This window comes from Neoarius graeffei, chromosome 27 (assembly GCF_027579695.1).
Source record: "Neoarius graeffei isolate fNeoGra1 chromosome 27, fNeoGra1.pri, whole genome shotgun sequence".
In the NCBI taxonomy this organism is placed as follows: domain Eukaryota; kingdom Metazoa; phylum Chordata; class Actinopteri; order Siluriformes; family Ariidae; genus Neoarius; species Neoarius graeffei.
The window spans coordinates 2,793,374-2,817,089 of record NC_083595.1 but is presented as its reverse complement, the minus strand read 5'-3'; the positions used below and the strand labels follow the sequence as shown (position 1 = coordinate 2,817,089).

At 39.6% G+C, this 23,716-nt stretch overlaps 1 protein-coding gene across 1 annotated transcript in view; it reads right to left on the bottom strand.

Moving 5' to 3' along the window:
• The window catches only part of lrp1ba (low density lipoprotein receptor-related protein 1Ba), a 453,831-nt gene that overhangs the window by 203,050 nt on the left and 227,065 nt on the right, over positions 1 to 23,716 (bottom strand). Inside the window, exons 45-52 of the mRNA XM_060911172.1 lie at positions 13,728 to 13,868; positions 12,712 to 12,837; positions 12,468 to 12,599; positions 9,846 to 9,980; positions 9,626 to 9,755; positions 9,056 to 9,182; positions 6,668 to 6,819; positions 5,554 to 5,678 (exon numbers count right to left, since the gene is read on the bottom strand). Coding sequence (XP_060767155.1) covers positions 5,554 to 5,678; positions 6,668 to 6,819; positions 9,056 to 9,182; positions 9,626 to 9,755; positions 9,846 to 9,980; positions 12,468 to 12,599; positions 12,712 to 12,837; positions 13,728 to 13,868 — 1,068 coding nt within the window. The remainder of the gene's footprint in view (positions 1 to 5,553; positions 5,679 to 6,667; positions 6,820 to 9,055; positions 9,183 to 9,625; positions 9,756 to 9,845; positions 9,981 to 12,467; positions 12,600 to 12,711; positions 12,838 to 13,727; positions 13,869 to 23,716) is intronic.

Genomic DNA, 23,716 nt, shown 5'->3' with positions numbered 1-23,716 from the left:
AGATCCTTCTTTTTATCTCTGGTTTCCCAGTTCTAGTCTCCGACCTCCTTAATTCTCCTTTTTGGAGTCCCACAGCTCACTAGTCTCAGGCTTCCTAGCTCCCTATTTTTCACTAACCCTAGCTCACTAGTGTTTTTTTTTTAACCACCCTAGTTCTTGTGATTTCTCCTGAAGATCTTGCTGGATTCTGTTTTGTTTATTAGTTTCGTAGCTCAAGGATTTTTCGACTCCTCACCTCTTAGTCCTGCTACTCACTGCTTGTCTGAACTCCATCGCTCGTTTCCCACCTCCCTAGTTTATACACTACCGTTCAAAAGTTTTGGGTCATTTTGAAATGTCCTTATTTTTGAAAGAAAAGCACTGTTCTTTTCAATGAAGATCACTTTAAACTAATCAGAAATCCACTCTATACATTGCTAATGTGGTAAATGACTATTCTAGCTGCAAATGTGTGGTTTTTGGTGCAATATCTCCATAGGTGTATAGAGGCCCATTTCCAGCAACTCTCACTCCAGTGTTCTAATGGTACAATGTGTTTGCTCATTGCCTCAGAAGGCTAATGGATGATTAGAAAACCCTTGTACAATCATGTTAGCACAGCTGAAAACAGTTGAGCTCTTTAGAGAAGCTATAAAACTGACCTTCCTTTGAGCAGATTGAGTTTCTGGAGCATCACATTTGTGGGGTCGATTAAATGCTCAAAATGGCCAGAAAAATGTCTCGACTATATTTTCTATTCATTTTACAACTTATGGTGGTAAATAAAAGTGTGACTTTTCATGGAAAACACAAAATTGTCTGGGTGACCCCAAACTTTTGAACGGTAGTGTAGTTACTCCTGAGTCCTTCTTGCTCACTCCAGCTTCTACAGTTACAGCTCTCCAGCTATTTTTCATTTTCTACTTCTTCTGCTTTCTAATTTCTCTGGTTATGGATTTCTAGCTCTCCTTGTCCTAGTACTCTTAGCACCCCGGTTCAGTTCATTCTCCTTGACGAGACTCTTCCCGAGTTCACTGGCTTTCACAACTCTAGTTTTTTAGGTATAGGTCATTCCATGCCAAATCAACAAGAGGTTATCCTCGACCATCTCAGATTTCAATGAAATTTGGAGGGCTCAGAGATACTATTAAAAGAAGTTAATCCCCAACACTTGAGCTTCCTATCACCAATAGTTTCAGAGATACAGGCATTTGAATTTTTCGATTTTTTTGTTTTTTGCTCAAAACATACATATTTCAAAGTGTAATATAATCTTTATTATGCAAAATAGAAACCTAAAATTTTGCACAGAGAGACTCAATGTCTTGTCCTACAAGCTTCAAATTAGAATTTCAGTGGTCATTGTATATTAGATGGTGATTTTAACAAGGAAATTAAAAAGACAAATTTGCATTTTTAACTCATTCTGGAAGCTTGCCTGTGGCAGTAATGCTTAAACTAAGAATGTTATTCAAATCTACACAGAAATATCTACCAATTTCAGTTTTACCAAGTCTCCACTATTCCTAGTTTGTCTGTAATAGGGTTTTGAAATTCGCCGATTTCTAAAACATGCCATTTTCAGTAGCAAGAAATCCAATGTGGGATAGCAGTTAGGAACTTGTACATTTTTTTCAGTAATCCCCAAGACCCATATTTTATATTTCCAAATTTTTGTTCTGTGTCTCTCAAGTATTTTTAAACTACAGGGGTTTAACAAATCCATTTTCACCAAATTCGAATTTTTGATATATTTTCATATAACTGATATTTGAGGGTTAATAAACGCTTCAATAAGGCTCAAGTAGGTTAGGAGACATGTTTCTTCCTCAATTTTAAATAAAATTTCAATTAATGCTCAGTATTAATTATTTGTAAATTGATTTTAATCTAAGACTGTGTAACATTAGCAATCAATGACCAGCTATTGTGCACCAGTCAACAGCCAGCCTTATCAATATCAACACAGCACAATAGGTGACCTTTGATACCAGAACAGGTGGCTCATATCTTATAGTTTTAGAGTCTGTAAACTTCATACTTGTTCAGATAACATTATATTGCTTGGATTATATTAAATACATTGTAATACAGAGCACTGAGAAAATGTACCAATGTTATTAACTGAATGTGTTTCTTTGCAAGGATTGGATATTTTGAATAGTTGACTAGGGAATTTAATTGTACTTGCTTTCAATTTGAGATCAGTATAAATGAGTTTGTTCTTAGACATCTAGAAATGGCTGAACTTCCTCTCTGTTCTATAGGAATTGGACTAAAGAAAGATTCTGACTGCCATAAACTAACATACAACAGAAATTGTAAGTTAAATACACTCTCTCAGTATAGTTTGGAGCAAATTTCATTAATTAATAAAATTTCATTTTAGAACGTAAAGTTTCTTCTACTCGTTGCAGCTTTGCTTTGCCATATGCAGCTTTCTGTTTGTGGCTATACTTGGCAATTTTCAGTGGAGAGCAACCAATTGACACAAGGCTTTTGTCAAGTGATTCAGCTACCTCACCAGTGTATGTTGGATCCACATCTACACACATGCTCTCTTGTTCTGATTCTGTAGAACCTGCTGAATCTGCTTGGCTTAAATATTCTTTCACTCTCTGTGAACATTTAGAACCAGGGCTTTGAACCAGAATTTTTTTTCCTATTGGTTCGTTCCGAACAGAAACGGAATTTTAACGTTTCTGGTTTTGGGTTCCACCATTAAATAGACGTTCCCGAACCGGTTAGAACAAAAAAATTTCGTTCCCGGAACGGTTAATTACGTTCCCTGTCAGCTGTTTAACAAATGGCTATAAAATTATGTCTCTGTCTCATCCAGCTTAAGCCAAATGTAGGCTAATTCTATTACAACCTTCATTAAATAAGACAAGAAATAATTCAAAACAATTATTATTTCAAATGTTGGCGATTTGGATTCTCAGTATGTCTTCCCATCTACACAAACAGAAAAAGTGCCAAAAATGAAAGAGAATTCGTTTAGTGTGTTACCAAAGGCGAGTCAGGCCCTATGCATTGATAGGCTAACAGAGGTTAACGTCATTTAATGTTCGCGAGCCTCTCATTAACGTGGACAAATATATTGATATCGTGTTTGAAATTGACGTTTTTGAATAACGATAGACTGCAATATTTACCTCTTATTTAAGATGTGGAGACGTGATAGTAGTCCACCCTCCTGCTCTCTCCATTCAGTCAGCGAACGTCACACAGGAAGTGAACCCCAGCGGGTCATAGAAACTTGCGCAGGAGAAGAATGACTTTTTTATTTGTAGGCTACGGAAACTTTGAGGAACGAAATAAAAACCGGTATTAACCGGTTACCATTATTTTTAATAAGCGTTTCTGTTCCGGAGCATAAAAAATAATAAAGTTTCTGGTTTCGTTTCTGTTCCGTGTGAAATAGAAAAAGTTCCCGGTTTTCGTTTTCGTTCCTTGAACCGGTTCAAAGCCCTGTTTAGAACACAATTTTTGTCCAGGTTTAATATTTTTATTTATCAATTTTGAAAGTGAATCTGCTGTTTCAGGAAGAATTGAACGTAATTCTGTTTTAACTTTTTTCTTGTGCCTTTCATATGGATCACAACAACTTTTCTGTAGCTCTTCATATTTCATCAGAAACAGTTTCTCATGATGCAGACATACTGTGTCTGTGCTTGAAATGTTCTCAAGTTCAGTTCTCTGTTTAATTAATGAAATTTGCTCCAAACTATACTGAGAGAGTGTATTTAACTTACAATTTCTGTTGTATGTTAGTTTATGGCAGTCAGAATCTTTCTTTAGTCCAATTCCTATAGAACAGAGAGGAAGTTCAGCCATTTCTAGATGTCTAAGAACAAACTCATTTATACTGATCTCAAATTGAAAGCAAGTACAATTAAATTCCCTAGTCAACTATTCAAAATATCCAATCCTTGCAAAGAAACACATTCAGTTAATAACATTGGTACATTTTCTCAGTGCTCTGTATTACAATGTATTTAATATAATCCAAGCAATATAATGTTATCTGAACAAGTATGCAGTTTACAGACTCTAAAACTATAAGATATGAGCCACCTGTTCTGGTATCAAAGGTCACCTATTGTGCTGTGTTGATATTGATAAGGCTGGCTGTTGACTGGTACACAATAGCTGGTCATTGATTGCTAATGTTACACAGTCTTAGATTAAAATCAATTTACAAATAATTAATACTGATCATTAATTGAAATTTTATTTAAAATTGAGGAAGAAACATGTCTCCTAACCTACTTGAGCCTTATTGAAGCATTTATTAACCCTCAAATATCAGTTATATGAAAATATATCAAAAATTCGAATTTGGTGAAAATGGATTTGTTAAACCCCTGTAGTTTAAAAATACTTGAGAGACACAGAACAAAAATTTGGAAATATAAAATATGGATCTTGGGGATTACTTAAAAAAATGTACAAGTTCCTAACTGCTATCCCACATTGGATTTCTTGCTACTGAAAATGGCATGTTTTAGAAATCGGCGAATTTCAAAACCCTATTACAGACAAACTAGGAATAGTGGAGACTTGGTAAAACTGAAATTGTTAGATATTTCTGTGTAGATTTGAATAACATTCTTAGTTTAAGCATTACTGCCACAGGCAAGCTTCCAGAATGAGTTAAAAATGCAAAAAATGCAAATTTGTCTTTTTAATTTCCTTGTTAAAATCACCATCTAATATACAATGACCACTGAAATTCTAAGTTGAAGCTTGTAGTACAAGACATTGAGTCTCTCTGTGCAAAATTTTAGGTTTCTATCTTGCATAATAAAGATTATATTACACTTTGAAATATGTATGTTTTGAGCAAAAAGCAAAAAAATCGAAAAATTCAAATGCCTGTATCTCTGAAACCGTTGGAGAGAGGAAGCTCAAATTTTGGGGATTAACTTCTTTTAATAGTATCTCTGAGCCCTCCAAATTTCATTGAAATCTGAGATGGTCGAGCATAAATTTGTCAGATATTTGTTGATTTGGCATGGAATGACCCGTATACTTTTCTCACTGCCTAGTTTCCCAGCATCCCAGTTTCTCTCTCTCTCTCCCTATCTATAGTTACCCAGCATTTCCATTTCCAGCTTTTGAAATCCCCCCACCTAGTTCACTAGTTCCTTCTCACCCTGTAGTCATAATTTCTATAATTATTTCTTTATCATTTAAATTCCTAGTGCACCAGTTCTTCTAATTCCACTTTCCTAACGTCCTCATTTCCCCTGGTTTACACTTGCTCACATTTGTGGTTTTCTTGCTGACCGGGTTTCCTTCCTGTTTGAACTTTTAGAGTTTTTTGTTTTGTTTTTTTCAGCTGACTGTGAGTTGCCAGTTTTGCAGGAAGTGATTATGGATTAAATCTTCTGCTGGTGGTTTGACCTTGAACCCTGGATAAGACTTTATAAATAATTCTCTAACTGCCTCAGGCTGATGTTTGTTACACACAGAGTCTCTCTGCTCAGCTGCACACAGGAAGTTTTCACAATTGTGCCGTGTTAGAAGTAGAATACTCCGGATGTACAGAATGTTTGGTAAACGCGTAACCTTTCTCTCGCTCTCGGTTGAACACCTTCACATCTCTCAGGCTTTTTCCCAGACTGCTCCGCAGCGCCACGGCGTCCGAGGCATCGTTTTTAGAGCCGCGTCGAATCGAGCCGTTAGAGTGGGACCTGAGAGACATCAGTGAACAGAACACTGAGTCCAAGACCACTTTCATCCCAAACTCCAAACACCAGCACAAAGTGTTATGAGAAAAGCTGTGCGTGGATTTCTGCAATAATTATCGACACAATACGATTTCACTTTCACCAAAATGAAGTCTGCCTAAACTAATAAAAACAATTTTATTTAATGGCTTTATTATTTAATTACTTACAGTCCAGGCTGAGAAAAGCATGCGCACCCTTATATTTCTATTTCTATCCTGTATATGTATATGAGTGATTCCACGCTTATGGGTACTGAAATGGGGACATGAACTTATTTTTAAAAATTCACCTAAAACCATTTCTTTTTTTTTTACCATCAGGTCACAAAACATGTAATCTTTAATGAATGATATGTTAAAAGATAACTTTAATTTTCTGAGATGTAATAAAAACATATTTATATGCCAAAGTCAGAACGTAACAGAAGTGTTGTGGACATATATATTCTCAATTTTAACAATGTAGAATTACTTTTTGAAACATAGGAAGGTGATGTTTTAGCAAATATAATTAATAAACATGTGTAGTAGAATAAACATACACATTCTTTCAATAAGATTAACATGGTATAGAGCTAGATTGTAATTAATTTGTAACAGACGCGAGATGGACAATCGTAACAGAAGTAATGTAACAGACATCATTTTGGAACTCATAGGCTTGACTTTGGCATATAAATATGTTTTTATTACATCTCAGAAAATTAAAGTTATCTTTTAACATATCATTCATTAAAGATTACATGTTTTGTGACCTGATGGCAAAAAAAGAAATGGTTTTAGGTGAATAAGTTCATGTCCCCATTTCAGTACCCATAAGCGTGGAATCACTCATATATTTATCTTAAATATTAATGTATTTGATTTCTCTATATCCATTTTAAAGTATTCTGAGTGTGTGTTCAGGCTGCTGTATGAAAAGCGTGTCTCGTTTATGGAGAAATAAATTACCTGTCAGACCAGTAGAGGTACGAGCCGTACACAGAGACGGAAAAAAGATCAGCGTTGTTGTCTTTCAGAATAATCTCTCGCTCCTTGCCGCTGTCCAGGTTGATTCTCTCGATCCTGTGTGAACGCGCGTCGCACCAGTATAATTTATTTTCCTGAAAAACAAACAATTTCAAAACTAACTTCAGCTCGCTTAGCGTTCAGGTGACAGTCCGATCTGTTAAGAACGCAGCGGTTTCAGAGTAACACAGCTTCGTTCTGCAGAGTCTGAAACCTTTCTGCTCTCCAGCTTCGACAGGAAGAAACCTGCAGGTCTGAGACACGACCTGAACCAGCTGGCGTACCCCTCGCCTACTCCTCCATCATCCTATCTGCTGTTTCTACAACCAAGACTGTGACCTTTGACCTGGAAGGACTGTCTCACTTCAGGACTGATCTCCAGTGCTGCGTCTGAAATCGCTCACTCATTTGTTCACTCCTCCCTGCTCACTATCTAGGGAATTCTATATAGGGGACTATATTATGCGCTCATTGGTAAAATGTAAAAACACTTTGGGACACTACTCCACTGCGCCAGCATTTACACTACCATTCAAAAGTTTGGGGTCACTTTGAAATGTGCTTATTTTTGAAAGAAAAGCACTGTTCTTTTCAATGAAGATCACTTTAAACTAATCAGAAATCCACTCTATACATTGCTAATGTGGTAAATGACTATTCTAGCTGCAAATGTGTGGTTTTTGGTGCAATATCTCCATAGGTGTATAGAGGCCCATTTCCAGCAACTCTCACTCCAGTGTTCTAATGGTACAATGTGTTTGCTCATTGCCTCAGAAGGCTAATGGATGATTAGAAAACCCTTGTACAATCATGTTAGCACAGCTGAAAACAGTTGAGCTCTTTAGAGAAGCTATAAAACTGACCTTCCTTTGAGCAGATTGAGTTTCTGGAGCATCACATTTGTGGGGTCGATTAAATGCTCAAAATGGCCAGAAAAATGTCTCGACTATATTTTCTATTCATTTTACAACTTATGGTGGGAAATAAAAGTGTGACTTTTCATGGAAAACACTAAATTGTCTGGGTGACCCCAAACTTTTGAGCGGTAGTGTACATCATTACTGTCGCACAATTAAAACGGGCCGGATCAGTCGGCTGGTGGGGTTTTAAAATAATAAATAAATAAATACGTGCGTGTGTGTCTGTGATAAATCCATATTATTATACTGAGCACATTTCACACATTAATCAATACAAAGTACCTGCAGCTTTCAGTTCTTTTAAATCAAGGCTGAATCCTTTCTTCTTTTATTAAATCAAATTTGAGGCTTTTGATTAATTCCTCGCTCTGCACTCTAACTTTTATTCTTGTAATTTATCTGTCTTATTCTAGTTTAGCTTATTTTCTATTCTCTTACTATATTACTTACCTGAATGTCCGTTTATAACGCGTTTCTCCCTCCATCTGTCCGTTCACCCCAACGCACTACAATATTATTGCCATTTTCGCACCAAAACTTATAAATCCGTCTCGTGCCCACTGTCAGAAGGAAAAACAAACTACTGCTAAACTCACTCTAAAATACTTAACGCTCCTCACGAAACAGCTTTTACAGCTTTTCTTTCAGCGCAACCGCAATACATGATGGGATATATTGCTTGGTTAGTGACGATCAGTTGTACCCTACTTTTTACGGTGCATTGTGGGATACTATGAGTGCACTCTTTTGGGTGTAATAATTCTCACTATACACTACCGTTCAAAAGTTTGGGGTCACCCAGACAATTTAGTGTTTTCCATGAAAAGTCACACTTTTATTTACCACCATAAGTTGTAAAATGAATAGAAAATATAGTCGAGACATTTTTCTGGCGATTTTGAGCATTTAATCGACCCCACAAATGTGATGCTCCAGAAACTCAATCTGCTCAAAGGAAGGTCAGTTTTATAGCTTCTCTAAAGAGCTCAACTGTTTTCAGCTGTGCTAACATGATTGTACAAGGGTTTTCTAATCATCCATTAGCCTTCTGAGGCAATGAGCAAACACATTGTACCATTAGAACACTGGAGTGAGAGTTGCTGGAAATGGGCCTCTATACACCTATGGAGATATTGCACCAAAAACCAGACATTTGCAGCTAGAATAGTCATTTACCACATTAGCAATGTATAGAGTGGATTTCTGATTAGTTTAAAGTGATCTTCATTGAAAAGAACAGTGCTTTTCTTTCAAAAATAAGGACATTTCAAAGTGACCCCAAACTTTTGAACGGTAGTGTACTGTATATTCGGACAGCGCTACAAATTGGCGAACTCACTATAGAGTTCACTATGTAGTGAGTGATTCTGGACGCAGCACAGGTGAACAGTGTGTAGAATAAGGAGCAAACCTGGTAGTCTATTGCGATGCCGCTTGGCCAGATTAGCTCAGAGTTAATGAGGACCGTCTGCTCCGATCCATCCAGACGAGATCTGCTGATTTTCGGGGACTGTCCCGATTCTGTCCAAACCAGGAAGCTGAACCAGAAAAACACCAACTAGGTTAAAGAACGTGCTCCACAAACACTGGTTCACTCTTACACACTCACAGCTGTGTGATTCTAAAAAACATTATAAATTACAATGAGTTATTATTTTAACTGAGACGCTGCACTGATCCTGATTTATCCAGAAGATAAATGTTTCTGAGCAGTGTGAGGGATCTCCTGTGAGTGTGTACGTGTGCTGGTGTGTCACCTTTACGTGAGTAAGAACTCAGTGACGTGTTGATGAGCTCAGACGCTCGGTGTGATGAGGTTTATATTCCTGGTGGTTAAGTGGGAGATTAAGAGCAGCTCTGTGCTGCAGAGTCGAGCTCTATCAGACACGGCTGCAGGTTTACTGCTCGGAAGCTCAGAACTGTTTGTGTATTGTGAAGCGACTTAGTGGTTAATGTTATCACAGACACCACCAGGACACACCCTTCCAGTGGCTGCACGGCGATGGCTCGAGGTTGATCAAGTCCTTCAGAGATGATCACGGCCCGATAAACAGTGTTCAACCGAGACACCTCGATAAGATCAGAGCCGTGATCCGTCCAGTAAACGTTACCTAAAGCACCGAGATAAACAGCCTCAATCAATCAACCCGTCACTCACATCACTCACTCTCCATCCATCCGTCCATCCACACGCGCTGTACCTGCGACCCAGTCCACTGCGACTCCTTCAGCTCGCACGATGCCGGTGTTTATCACGTCCTCCCTCCACGCCTGATCTCGAGCAGCTCGGGTGATTTTATTGGACCCCAGGTCAGTCCAGTATAATGTTTCATTTCCTAATAAACCACAGAAACTATTCGTTATAGCTTTAAGGAAAATGTATTATTAACACTTAAGTCATTCTAACAGGTTAATTTTATTATAATAATAGCACATGATTATAAAACTCAGACTATTCTAAAACAAATTAGAGGAAGAAGAGATGCAGAGCGTGAAATTTACTGAAATATTTTAGTTTCAAATACTGCAGAAAGAAAGAAAGAAAGAAAGAAAGAAAGAAAGAAAGAAAGAAAGAAAGAAAGAAAGAAAGAAAGAAAGAAAGAAGTCTAAATGTGGACTCTGGATGGTCTGAAATTTTTTCTTTTACAATTTTTAGTTTAATTTAAATTATGCTCTCTTTTCACAAAATATCTCTTCACACGTTTACAGAGTGGGAACCAACAAAACAGACGACAAAATACAGAAGATGTTTCAGGGAAATGGATTTTGAAGGCGACCGTGCTGCTTTTCTGAAATTCAAGAGAGATCATATTTCAGCCATGTTGAAAAGGATTCCTCTCTGATGATAGTTTAAAATTCACACTGATCTCTCTCACACACACACAAACAAAAATATAAAAAATAAAATAAAAGCCACTCTTTGAATTTTCTGCGTAACACTGAGCCCACTTCATTAATGATTCACTTTGTCATCACTAAATTATATTAAACTCTGTGTGACCATCACCCTGCTAATCCACCACCAGCCCACCTGTATACGACTGTAGTTATGGTTACGTCTGACGGTGGGATTTTAATCTGTTTTATTTACCACTTTATGTTTAAAACATTTTCTGCACTACAGCCTGTAAATCATCCCACTCTGTGTAATTACAACATGCAATATAAAGTGCAATATCTTTCCTGCCCCCCCCCCACTTACCCTAACCCCACTTCTCCCCTTCCTCTCTTCCCCATATCTTATTCTATTATATATGTATATGTAAATACTTAATTTATTTTAATTTATCTAGCAGTTTTTCTCTATTTCTTTTCTCTGTTTATCTGTAATGATGCTGCTGGAATCTTAATTTCCCTGAGGGAACCCGCCCAAAGGGATCAATAAAGTTTTATCTAATCTAATCTAATCTAATCTAATCTAATCTAATTACTGCACCGTTTATTTCTGCATTCACGTTCAGTATTTTATTTAAATGGTATGAAAGCAGCGTGTAAATGCAGACCAAGTTCGATCTGTTATTCATCCTTGTTGTCATGGTTACATTTCAATACGGGAGGCGTGTTAGAGTTTGTTAGGATTCATGTCAGAGTGATGGTTAGAGGGCTGGGTGACCTGAGGATATACAATCAGTATCATGATAAATTATGACACGATATACTTTTATGAGATATCACAGTGATGGAGATATCGTTTTATAATATTTTGTACTTATTTTGCACTTTGTCTTTAAAATTGTAAGAATTGTTTTGCAAATGTTAAGTGTTACATGTACACTACCGTTCAAAAGTTTTGGGTCACTTTGAAATGTGCTTATTTTTGAAAGAAAAGCACTGTTCTTTTCAATGCAGATCACTTTAAACTAATCAGAAATCCACTCTATACATTGCTAATGTGGTAAATGACTATTCTAGCTGCAAATGTCTGGTTTTTGGTGCAATATCTCCATAGGTGTATAGAGGCCCATTTCCAGCAACTCTCACTCCAGTGTTCTAATGGTACAATGTGTTTGCTCATTGCCTCAGAAGGCTAATGGATGATTAGAAAACCCTTGTACAATCATGTTAGCACAGCTGAAAACAGTTGAGCTCTTTAGAGAAGCTATAAAACTGACCTTCCTTTGAGCAGATTGAGTTTCTGGAGCATCACATTTGTGGGGTCGATTAAATGCTCAAAATGGCCAGAAAAATGTCTCGACTATATTTTCTATTCATTTTACAACTTATGGTGGGAAATAAAAGTGTGACTTTTCATGGAAAACACAAAATTGTCTGGGTGACCCCAAACTTTTGAATGGTGGTGTACATTTTTTACTTTTTTTTAAAATGATTAGAAACGATATAAAATCAATCAGATTTTTTTTAAAAAGAAGAAAACCTATTATTGCTGTCAGTTTGCGAGCAAACCTGCACGTCATCTGTCACAGAAACGTGTTTGAGAATCGTGATATGATATTTTTGCCGTATCGTCCGGCCCTATTTAGATGTGAACCAATCAGAAATGAGTCCTGAAAAAAGTACTGCGTATTGAGAAGAGATCATTCATTTATTTATTTGCTTGCTGATTGATAGATTGGAGTTGCGTTAGACTATCAGGCCATTTCTGTTGGTATAAATGTAATTCTGTTAAATTTTTACCTTACGGAATAACTGAACCCTCTCACTGTTACGCCGTGGTGTAGATTTTAATGTCCTCCTCCACCATTTTAGATTAACGACACGCAATAAGAATTAAATTAGAATTCACTGTAAATGACTCTGTGAGCATTAATTTCACTCCTGAGTGAGTTGGTGAGAATAAAGTGAGGGTAAGAGAAGTTCCTCACCTGCGTGGAAGTCCAGTCCGGCTGCTGACAGCGTTCCTGAGATGGGAAGTAATGTGTCTGAATGATCAGTGGGGTCCAAAGACACGCCCCGGATCCCATCGTGAGAGGAATAAATCAGGAACGATTCCACTCCTGTAAACAGGACAAGGATCAAACAACAGCTTGTTCAAGTTAAATAACTTACGATTGTTTTGTCTGAATTTGTTCATCTGATAAACGGAGAACTTTAAAGTGCTGGGTTTACCGCGGCAGGTGGAGCGATCCGCCGTCAGACTGTAACCTGCCGTACAGGAGCAGCTGCGAGTGTGTTCTGAGGTGGGCAGGCAGAGCTGAGAACATCCACCGTTATTCAGCACGCACACATTGCTACCTGCGAAGGCAACACAGAACACACACACGTACACACACACGTACACACACACGTACACACACACGGTGTCACTGCAATTCGAACCTAAATCCAGCTAATTGATTTTCCACTTTTGTTCAGTGGTGCATTACGTGAGGCTGTAAATGGCCCAGGAGGCCATTAAGAAGAGCTCTAACACATATATACACACACACACACACACACACACACACACACACACACGCGCACGCGCGTGCTCTCCCTCACACACACACACACTTACTTAAGCATAAAAAGGAAGTAGGTCTCCACTGTTCCTTGACAGAGACACCCAGTTACTCAGTCTGAAGTAGAGTAATGAGCGAATCCTTTTACTCCCCTGTGTTTTGTGTCACTGAGATTAATGGCATTGACTACTTTGCACAAATCTGACAGACTAGCAAAAAAGAAACATTTACCTTAAAAACAACTTAATTGTCATTTTTTATCTTAATGTAGCATTAAAAGGATCAGGGTTAGTGTAGTTAATGAAGCTGTCTTCGTTATTGATGACTCGTCAGAGGAGCAGCGGCTCATGAAAGAATGGAAACGGGCAGCGTTTTAACCCCTGAAACTACTTTTTTTTAAAAAGGTTGGAAATAACATGGATCATCTTCGATCCTGTCAGGTGATAAGTTAGTAATGAGCCTCATTATCAGGTAGACGGCCATAAAACCTTTAGATTTCATACGGACCCAGGTCAGTGATGGATTAAAGACAAACCCGAGCTCGTGTGTGTTAGTGAGGTGTTCAGCCACCACAAGCCTCCAAGAACAGCCTCACTGAGCTTCACCTCAAAAGTACAGACACCATTTGTGAAAATGGAGCCCCATGACTGCCGATCCCCCTGACAGAAGGTGTGTTCACGTTACCTTTTTGGTCATCTTTATCGTAAAGTCTGATCTGAACCACTCCTGTGGTTTTGACACGGAGAACCGCCATGTTTTGTCCGTCCTTCTTTCTCACCGTGCCGATCTGAGCCAAAACGTCATCCGCCCACCACAATTTATTTCCTGATCACAGGAATGCAAAGGTAAAGACACAACATGAGTCATAAAACCCAAATAAACAACTCAAATAAATAAACCCATAATGTTTTATTTATTTCGGGACATGACATACGAAACAGCCTGTATTTTCTCTTCTGGAACAGTGCAACACTACCCCGTTCTATTGAGAGTATCTCTAGTACCCATGTTCTCTCAACACCACCCCAACGCGCTCAAAAATCCCCCCACCACCACCACATTCTCTTAGAGGTACCACAAGTAACCCCATTTCTCTAGAATACCTCAGGAGTACCCCAAATAAACTTTCTTGAATACCTCCGTAACCCCAGAATTCTCCTCAGGATACCCCCACTGTAGTTTCTGAAAGATACCTTGACTGCACTCTTTTTCACAGAAGTACCCATGGTACCTTAGACTCTATGGAAAACCCACATACAGTTAGGTCCATATACAGGTATATTTGGACACTGACACAAATTTTGTTTTTTTACCTGTTTACTGAAACATATTCAGGTTATAGTTATATAATGGACATGGACATAAAGTCCAGACTTTCAGCTTTCATTTGAGGGGATCCACATTAAAACTGGATGAAGGGTTTAGGAGTTTCAGCTCCTCAACATGTGCCACCCTGTTTTTAAAGGGACCAAAAGTAATTGGACAATTGACTCAAAGGCTATTTCATGGGCAGGTGTGGGCAATTCCTTCATTATGTCATTCTCAATTAAGCAGATAAAAGGCCTGGAGTTGATTTGAGGTGTGGTGCTTGCATTTGGAAGATTTTGCTGTGAAGAAAACATGCGGTCAAAGGAGCTCTCCATGCAGGTGAAACAAGCCATCCTTAAGCTACGAAAACAGAAAAAAAACATCCGAGAAATTGCTACAATATTAGGAGTGGCAAAATCTACAGTTTGGTACATCCTGAGAAAGAAAGAAAGCACTGGTGAACTTATCAATGCAAAACGACCTGGACGCCCACAGACGACAACAGTGGTGGATGATCGCAGAATAATTTCCATGGTGAAGAGAAACCCCTTCACAACAGCCAACCAAGTGAACAACACTCTCCAGGAGGTAGGCGTATCAATATCCAAATCTACCATAAAGAGAAGACTGCATGAAAGTAAATACAGAGGGTTCACTGCATGGTGCAAGCCTCAAGAATAAAAAGGCTAGATTGGACTTTGCTAAAAAAGCCAGCACAGTTCTGGAAGAACATTCTTTGGACAGATGAAACCAAGATCAACCTCTACCAGAATGATGGAAAGAAAAAAGTATGGCGAAGGCGTGGTACAGCTCATGATCCAAAGCATACCACATCATCTGTAAAACACGGCGGAGGCAGTGTGATGGCTTGGGCATGCATGGCTGCCAGTGGCACTGGGTCACTAGTGTTTATTGATGATGTGACACAGGACAGAAGCAGCCGGATGAATGCTGAGGTATTCAGAGACATACTGTGTGCTCAAATCCAGCCAAACTGATTGGTCGGCGTTTCATAATACAGATGGACAATGACCCAAAACATAAAGCCAAAGCAACCCAGGAGTTTATTAAAGCAAAGAAGTGGAATATTCTTGAATGGCCAAGTCAGTCACCTGATCTCAACCCAATTGAGCAGCATTTCACTTGTTAAAGACTAAACTTCAGACAGAAAGGCCCACAAACAAACAGCAACTGAAACCCGCTGCAGTAAAGGCCTGGCAGAGCATTAAAAAGGAGGAAACACAGCGTCTGGTGATGTCCATGAGTTCAAGACTTCAGGCAGTCATTGCCAACAAAGGGTTTTCAACCAAGTATTAGAAATGAACATTTTATTTACAATTATTTAATTTGTCCAATTACTTTTGAGCCCCTGAAATGAAGGGATTGTGTTTAAAAAATGCTTTAGTTCCTCACATTTTTATGCAATCATTTTGTTCAACCCACTGAATTAAAGCTGAAAGTCTGAACTTCAACTGCATCTGAATTGTTTTGTTCACAATTCATTGTGGTAATGTACAGAACCAAAATTAGAAAAATGTTGCCTCTGTCCAAATATTTATGGACCCAACTGTAGCACCGCTATCCAGATTAACTCAGGAGTACACTGTAGCACTCTTGGGGTTCGTGAGGAATGAGCAAGTGGGAGACAGGCTTGACAACTCAAGGTGTGTTTCATTATTTTGTTTTCCTATCACGTTTCAGGGACTTCAATTTATTTTTATGCACTCTTAGGCACACACACACACACACACACACACACACACACACACACACACACGGCACTGAGTCTCTCTCTCTCTCGCTCTCTCTCTGGTTACCAGCTTCTCTCTGAAAGGACACAAGGCACACATATAAATAAACTGCCAGTAATCAGACCCAGTTGAAACTCATCATGTGACCTGCCGGTTCGACCGGACTCCTTGCTGCCTACAGTAAATGCTCGACCATGTCCCCACTGCCACATACAACAATATCCCGAACCCGTCAGGAACGCACCACTGTCCTGATTAACTCAGGAATACACTGCTATCAAGTCTGCAGGTCACAAATGTTTTTCCTTTGATATTCCTGACATGCGAAATTGAACGATAAAGAAAAAGAAATAACTCATTTATAATACATAATAATCTCCATCCTTGTTCATTTACTCAGGAGAAAAGGCTGAGAAAATGAGGTTAATTAGATATTAATATTAAAACAATGCGTACAACAATCAGATATGAAGGAAATACAGAGGAGAGAGAGAGAAGAAGGAGAATTTGCTCATCATGGAAATTCATGAGTAAATACAGAGGAAAGTGAACGGAGGACGAATGAGAAGACAGAGTGCTGTAGGAGGGTCAAAAGATTGCTATCAGAGCACATCTCAGTGTCCTGCAAATTACTGGACTCTATGGTTTTAATGATATAAAAGGTCTGCAGTTGATTTCAAGTGCTGAATTTGCATTCGGCATCCGTCCATGGGAACTCTCGATATATGGTGTGGGACAGAGAGGTGTTGATGCACGTGAAGTGACCATCATTAGGCTGAAAAAACAAAAACAAACCAGACCTATCAGAGAGACAGAGCAGAAACTTTAGGAGTGACCAAATCAATAATTTGGTACATTCTTAACAAGAAGGAACGCAGTAGCAAACTCAGCAACAACAAAAGGCCTGGAAGACCACAGAAGACAACTAAAGTGGATGATTGTAGAATCCTTTCCTTGGCGAAGAAAAGCCCCTTAACAACATCTCATCAAGTCAAGAAGACTCTCAAAAAGGTAGGCGTGCCATTTTCAAAGTCTCCAATCAGGGGGTGTGTTCATGAATGTAAATACTGAGGGTTTATCTCAGGATACAAACCACTGGTAATGATCAAGGACAGAAAGATCAGACTTTGTTCGAAAGCCTGCTCCGTTCTGGAACAAGATTCTTTGGACAGATGAAATCAAGATGAACCTGGACCAGGATGATGGGAAGAGAAGAGTATGGAGAAAGAAAGGAAGGGCTCATGACCCAGAGCAGACCACATCATCTGTAAGCATGGTGGACATGGGCGCGCACGGCTGCCAGTGGAACTGGGTCCCTGGTGTTTATTGATGAAGTGACTGCTGATAGAAGCTGCAGGATGAATTCTGACGTGTATAGAGCTTTACTTTCTGCTCAGATTCAGTCAAATCCTGCAAAACCGAGGACGGTGCTTCACAGTGCAGAGGGATAACGACCCAAAACATGCAAAAAAAAAAAAAAATCAACCCAAGAGCTTCTTAAGAAATGGAATGTTCTTAAATGGCCGAGTCGGTCAGCCAATTTTACTGCGTTTCACTTACTGAAGACAAAACTGAAGGCAGAAAAACCCACTAACAAGCAGCAACCGAAGGCAGCTCCAATAAAGGCCTGGAAAGGGAGGAAACTCAGCATTTGGTGATGTCCATGGGCTCCAGACTTCAGAAGGTCATTGACTGCAAAGCATTTGCATCCAAGCATTAAAAAAACGATGCTTATATTTATAATTGTTAGCTTGTCCAGTTACTTTTGAGCTTGTGAAAATGGAGAGACTATGTAAAAACGGCTGTAATTCCTAAACAGTTAATGCAGTATTATGGCGAAACCCCCTGAAATAAAACTGAATTTCTTCACTCCAATCACATCCTGATGGCTTCATTCCGAATCCTTAGGGGTGGTGTACAGAAGCCAAATGACCAAAACGCCACCACTGTCCAAATACTTATGGACCCAACTGTATGAATCTGGAATGCGTGGCTGCTTTGAACTAACCACCTGCGAGCCCCGCCCCGTTCCCTCCGTCTCACATTAGTAATGTTTTGGCTGGTGCTCTCATCTCAAACTGATTCTCCCACTTGAAAGCTGTGCTAGTCGCAGCGTCCTCACTTCTGTGTTCCACTTCACTAAAATTAGACAAGTGTACTGCGAACATCGGTTAATTATATTTATTAGGGAGCCGTCACACAATTTCAGCTGATGCAAATTTACAGCTGAACATGATTAAAGAAAAAATAACACTTTTGGTTTTCGGACAAAAGAGTATGAAAAGAAAAGATTAAACAGGCTGACAATGAAAAGGCAAATCTAACACTTTCTCATTATTAACTTTAAAAATATTTACAAAATGTTAAATTATGCCATTTTAAAATGACTGTTTAATTGATAACCCAATTTACCTTGGGTTTTATTTTCTACCTGCAGTTTCTCTGTTGGGCGGCATGGTGGTGTAGTGGTTAGCACTGTCGCCTCACAGCAAGAAGGTCCGGATTCGAGCCCCGTGGCCGGCGAGGGCCTTTCTGTGTGGAGTTTGCATGTTCTCCCCGTGTCCGCGTGGGTTTCCTCCGGGTGCTCCGGTTTCCCCCACAGTCCAAAGACATGCAGGTTAGGTTAACTGGTGACTCTAAATTGACTGAATGTGAGTGTGAATGGTTGTCTGTGTCTATCACTACGTTCAGACTGCAACCTGAAACGACCCGTATCTGATTTGTTGTGAAATCCGATTTTTTTCTTAGGCCGTTCACATTACCAACTATATGAGACTTATATGCGATCTCCAATATGAACGGAAAACGACCCAAAAGTGTCCTGCATGCGCAAATTGACACGTAATAAGCACATCTACTGTACGTAATACGTAAACAAAAAAAAAAGCGCACTCTTCAAGTTTAATGATTTCTTTTTGTTTGTTTGTTTGTTAAATTATCTGGTTAGTGTTAAAGTGTGAGGTCTCGTGTGTGTTTTTGTTTCTGAACTGAAATGAAAACGTGTAGCCTGGTAACGAGGGTTGACTCCTAAATGTCTCTCTAATTTCTATATAAGTGCACTACATGTTACTAGGAAGTAATGGATTTTTAAACTCTATATAGTGCACTCGAGCTTCAGTAGGCAGTCATTTGGGATACGGCCGCTGTATTACCAAACTCTTAATTCAGGCTTAATAATTTGCACATATTTATTTCGTCATATTAATAAACTTTTTCTACATTTTTATAAATATTTATTTAGATTGTTTATAGCCAGCTGAATTCTGCAACTTCTCTCAGCGCTGGCTCAAGGTGCAGAAACACCAGTGCAGTTTGCGATGGAGATGAGGCGAGACCTGGCGATGTGGTTTTTGTGGCGGCGGCGGAACTCACACAATAATCTGATTAATGTGGGCAGCAGACTAATGAGACCGAAGGTGTCAAATTACTGGAAATTTCCAGAACAATCTTATAATCTTGTAATCCAGGATGGTTTAAGTTATAAATCAGTTATAGAAACTGTTTTATTTAATCAGGCTAACAGATCAACATCCAGGTCCCTACCAAATCCACCATTAGCTTGATCAATTCTATAAAAGTCTATTTAAATTCTGAAAACTGTACAAATGTTGTTGTTTTCCACCAAAGAGGCGGGATTAGCCAACGCAGAATAGTGACGTTTGTCTCTTGTTGATGACGTGTAGGTCGCATGAATGCGACCCGTCCGGTCAGACTGCAGTCGCATGTGAAAATAACGGATATGCATCGGAATTAGGACCACATATCCAAGCGGCCTGGGTCGCATGTGAAAAAATCGGATCTGCGTCGTTCAGATTGTCAATAACAAATCGGATACAGGTCGCATATGGGCAAAAAAAATCGGATATGGGTCGTTTCAGGGTGCAGTCTGAACGTAGTCTATGTGTCAGCCCTGTGATGACCTGGCGACTTGTCCAGGGTGAACCCCGCCTCTCGCCGGCTAGAGATAATGAGATGAGATGAGATTCTCTGTTGTTACCATCATGACAACTGATATTGTGTTTATCTGTTTATGAGAAGTGAACAAATTCTGCTCCTGGTTTCAGTGATCAATAAATCAGGAACATATTGAAAATGTACTTTGTGACAAATTACACAAAATTACGAACTGTTGTGTGCTTAACACTGGCAGTGGGGGGCGTGGCTGAGCTTCAGCTGTGGACGGAGAGGAGGCAGGTTGAACCGGCAGGTAACACGTGATGAGTCTCGCCTGCGTTGGATCGCCAGCAGTTTATTTGTGCGTCCTTTGTGTGAGAGAAGCGAGTAGCCAGAGAGAGAGCTGAGCAGCTGGGTGTCGTGTGTGTGTTTAGAGTGCAGAGAGTGAAATAAAAATCAGCGAAAAGCAGAACAATGCGCGAACAAAATGTTGTCACAAGCCTGTCTCCCATTTCCTCGTTTCCTCTTGACTGTGAGAGTGTTACAAAATCATTCTATAACAATTATTTCAAACCATTTGTTTCTACCACACTTTTTCTGAAATCTGCCCTGACACACATAAATGGAAAACTATTTATCAACATGATCCAAGGTGGCAGCAATCAGCTGAAAATGATGAGAAAGTGGTGCATTAGTTCTCATATCACATTTTGAACACCAGAGTAATAACATTGTTCAGTATCTGTATTCACCAACACCTTTAACGAGAAGCTGCTTGTACTGACAGCAGGCCAAATCATCTTAAATGAGGAGCATAACGAGTGTGTGCATGACAGAGAGAGAGAAGGGAAAGGCAGCACGGAGCACACATGCTTCATTAATACCGCTCTGTCTGATAGCATCACACAGACAGACTGCTTGGATTTTGCTTAACAGATTAAAGTCTCCCAAAAAAGCGTGATGATAAAGAGCCGAGGGGAGGAGAGATAGAGCAGGAGCAAGAAGTCAAAAATGAATCAATGCAATTTGTGGACTGTGAGGAATAATGATGAGCTTGGCTTTTTGTGGGCTGATGAGTGAAGAGAAAAGAAAAAAGTAGATCTGATGGACATCTGTCTTCCTCTACCCTGAAAAGAAATTAAATCCAAAGTGAATGACGTGATGCTTACAGCTAATTACAGACTCTGTGTGTGTGTGTGTGTGTGTGTGTGTGTGTGTGTGTGTGTGTGTGTGTGTAAGTGACCTTGTGTCAGAGACTGTCCTCAATCAGAGAGCTTTGTGCCCTCAGGTGAGACACTTAACCCTGAATTATTCGAGCGAAACTCGGGAAAGGCAGAGCTGCTCTCAGTGGCCCTGGCCTCAATAACTAACCGTACACCCCAATGACGGGGTCAAAGCGACCCAAAAATCATTTTTCTATGAAGATACTTTAAGAGCTTATCTGTATTTCTTTACTACGCATAGCAAATCATTTACATCATCTCTTTCAAACAAAAAGGTGTTGAGATAAATTCAAAACAAAAAACGTTTCAGTGTTAGAATTTACTAACGTTTTTATCTATCAAAGCATGGCATACATTTTTATTCATTTACAGTTAATGCCGGTGAAATGAGTTCGTTCCTGTTGTCATGTACGTTACAGACGCTATAAACAGCTGTTCCCTCACCAACCACGAATAAGAAAATAAAAACACAACTTGTCATGAAACTGCAAAGCTTAAAAGATGAGAAAAGCTAAACTTCCAGCTTCACCTCTGACTGTTACAGAGCGCTGACACTGGAGACTCCTTCCAGAAACATCTGTAATGTCGAAAACTTCCTGCGAATGAGCCGTTACTACATTAAAGTGCCATTCCACCATTGGATGTATTCTTTGGCATAAAATACAATATATTTTATGACAACATGACTAGACAGAGAAATCTTTTAGCTTCAAAATGATATATCAAACATAATTTTTTGACGACAAGTATATTAATTTTGCGACCAAAGTCACCTACCCTTTTAATTTCCGCACGTGATGTCATCGGCAGGTTCCCCTTCTTGTGTACCATGTGTCGGTCTATTTTTAGACCAGGAAACCCCCAAAGTGAGAGAGTCATTTCTCCTCGTATATGGGGGCCAAAGAAATTGCGAAAAATTTTGAGTTAATCTTTCAGTTAGCTAGATTTATTGGTATTAGCTAGATTTATTGGTATTATTTTTATCGCGTTCTATCTGCCATTGCTGATAATATGTGCCACGTCACACGGTACACAAGAAGGGGAACCTGCCGATGACATCACGCGCGGAAATTAAAAAGGTAGGTTACTTTGGTCGCAAAATTAATATACTTGCCGTTGTCAAAAAACTATGTTTGATATATCATTTTGAAGCTAAAAGATTTCTCTGTCTAGTGATACCATCTATATATGTTGTCAAAATATATTGTATTTTATGCCAAAGAATACATCCAATGGTGGAATGGCACTTTAACAATAAAGTATTAGAACGAGCGCATTAATATAAACCTGTGAGTCGCAGCTGCACTACTGTCAGAGCTGCTGTTACAGAAAATTAAACAACACCTTCTGACCAATCAGGATGCAGAATCCAGCAGTGGTATGAGGTATAAGTATAAATGATGATGATATTGATTGTGGTTGAGATGAAACGGTCTGGATCAATGGAACAGGTCGGGAGATTAAGGATTGAAGAAGAAGAAACCTTTATTTGTCACATGCACACTTCAAGCACAGTGAAATTCATCCTCTGCATTTAACCCATCTGAAGCAGTGAACACACACACACACACACACACAGAGCAGTGGGCAGCCACACCAGAGCGCCCGGGGAGCAGTCAGGGGTTCAGTACCTCGCTCAAGGCCGCCCCACGTTAACCTAACTGCATGTCTTTGGACTGTGGGGGAAACCGGAGCACCCGGAGGAAACCCACGCGGACACGGGGAGAACATGCAAACTCCGCACAGAAAAGCCCTCGCCGGCCCCGGGGCTCGAACCCAGACCTTCTTGCTGTGAGGCGACAGCGCTAACCACTACACCACCGTGCCGCCCTATTAAGGCTGACTTTGTAAAGAAACTCAGCTGCTTCATTTCCTCCTCCTACATCATCATGCTAAACATAGAGGAGAAGGTGAGGGACGTAGGAGGAGGTAATTTAATTTCACTGCAACAGATGCTGCAAGTCAAGCCAGGTGTTCTTAGCTGATGATCTCCATCACCAGGAACAGCTGCTGTGCTCGAGCAGTGATTAGCGTCAATCCACGAAACAGAGAAATAAGTGTCATGTGACGAGCCTGAGATCGCTCGCTCGCTCGCTCTTATCTGCAGCCTGAAACCAGTGTCGGAGTGGCAGCACTGCACCTCTTCCTCACCTCCAACAGCCGCAGTGCTGATCCAGGGTCAGATCAGTCTTTGCATCCTCAAATCCTGAACCATGATGGCTTAGATCACGTCAGAATAACGCTCAGGAAAAACGTTCATCTCTTTAACGACGGTTTAAAAACAGTTTGTTCATGAACTCAGCGGTTTCCTGTTAATGACATTAACGAAAGCAGTCCAAAGATAAACCCATAAACTGAGCCAAATAAGTCGAGGCACACGATCAGAACAAAAGTAATGGCACCCTATAAAAGGAGGCCGTGTTGTGTGTCTATGCAGCTCACGTGCTGCGGTGGCTGAGTTGCATTATTGGAAGATTTAGCTCACGCCACACCGTCT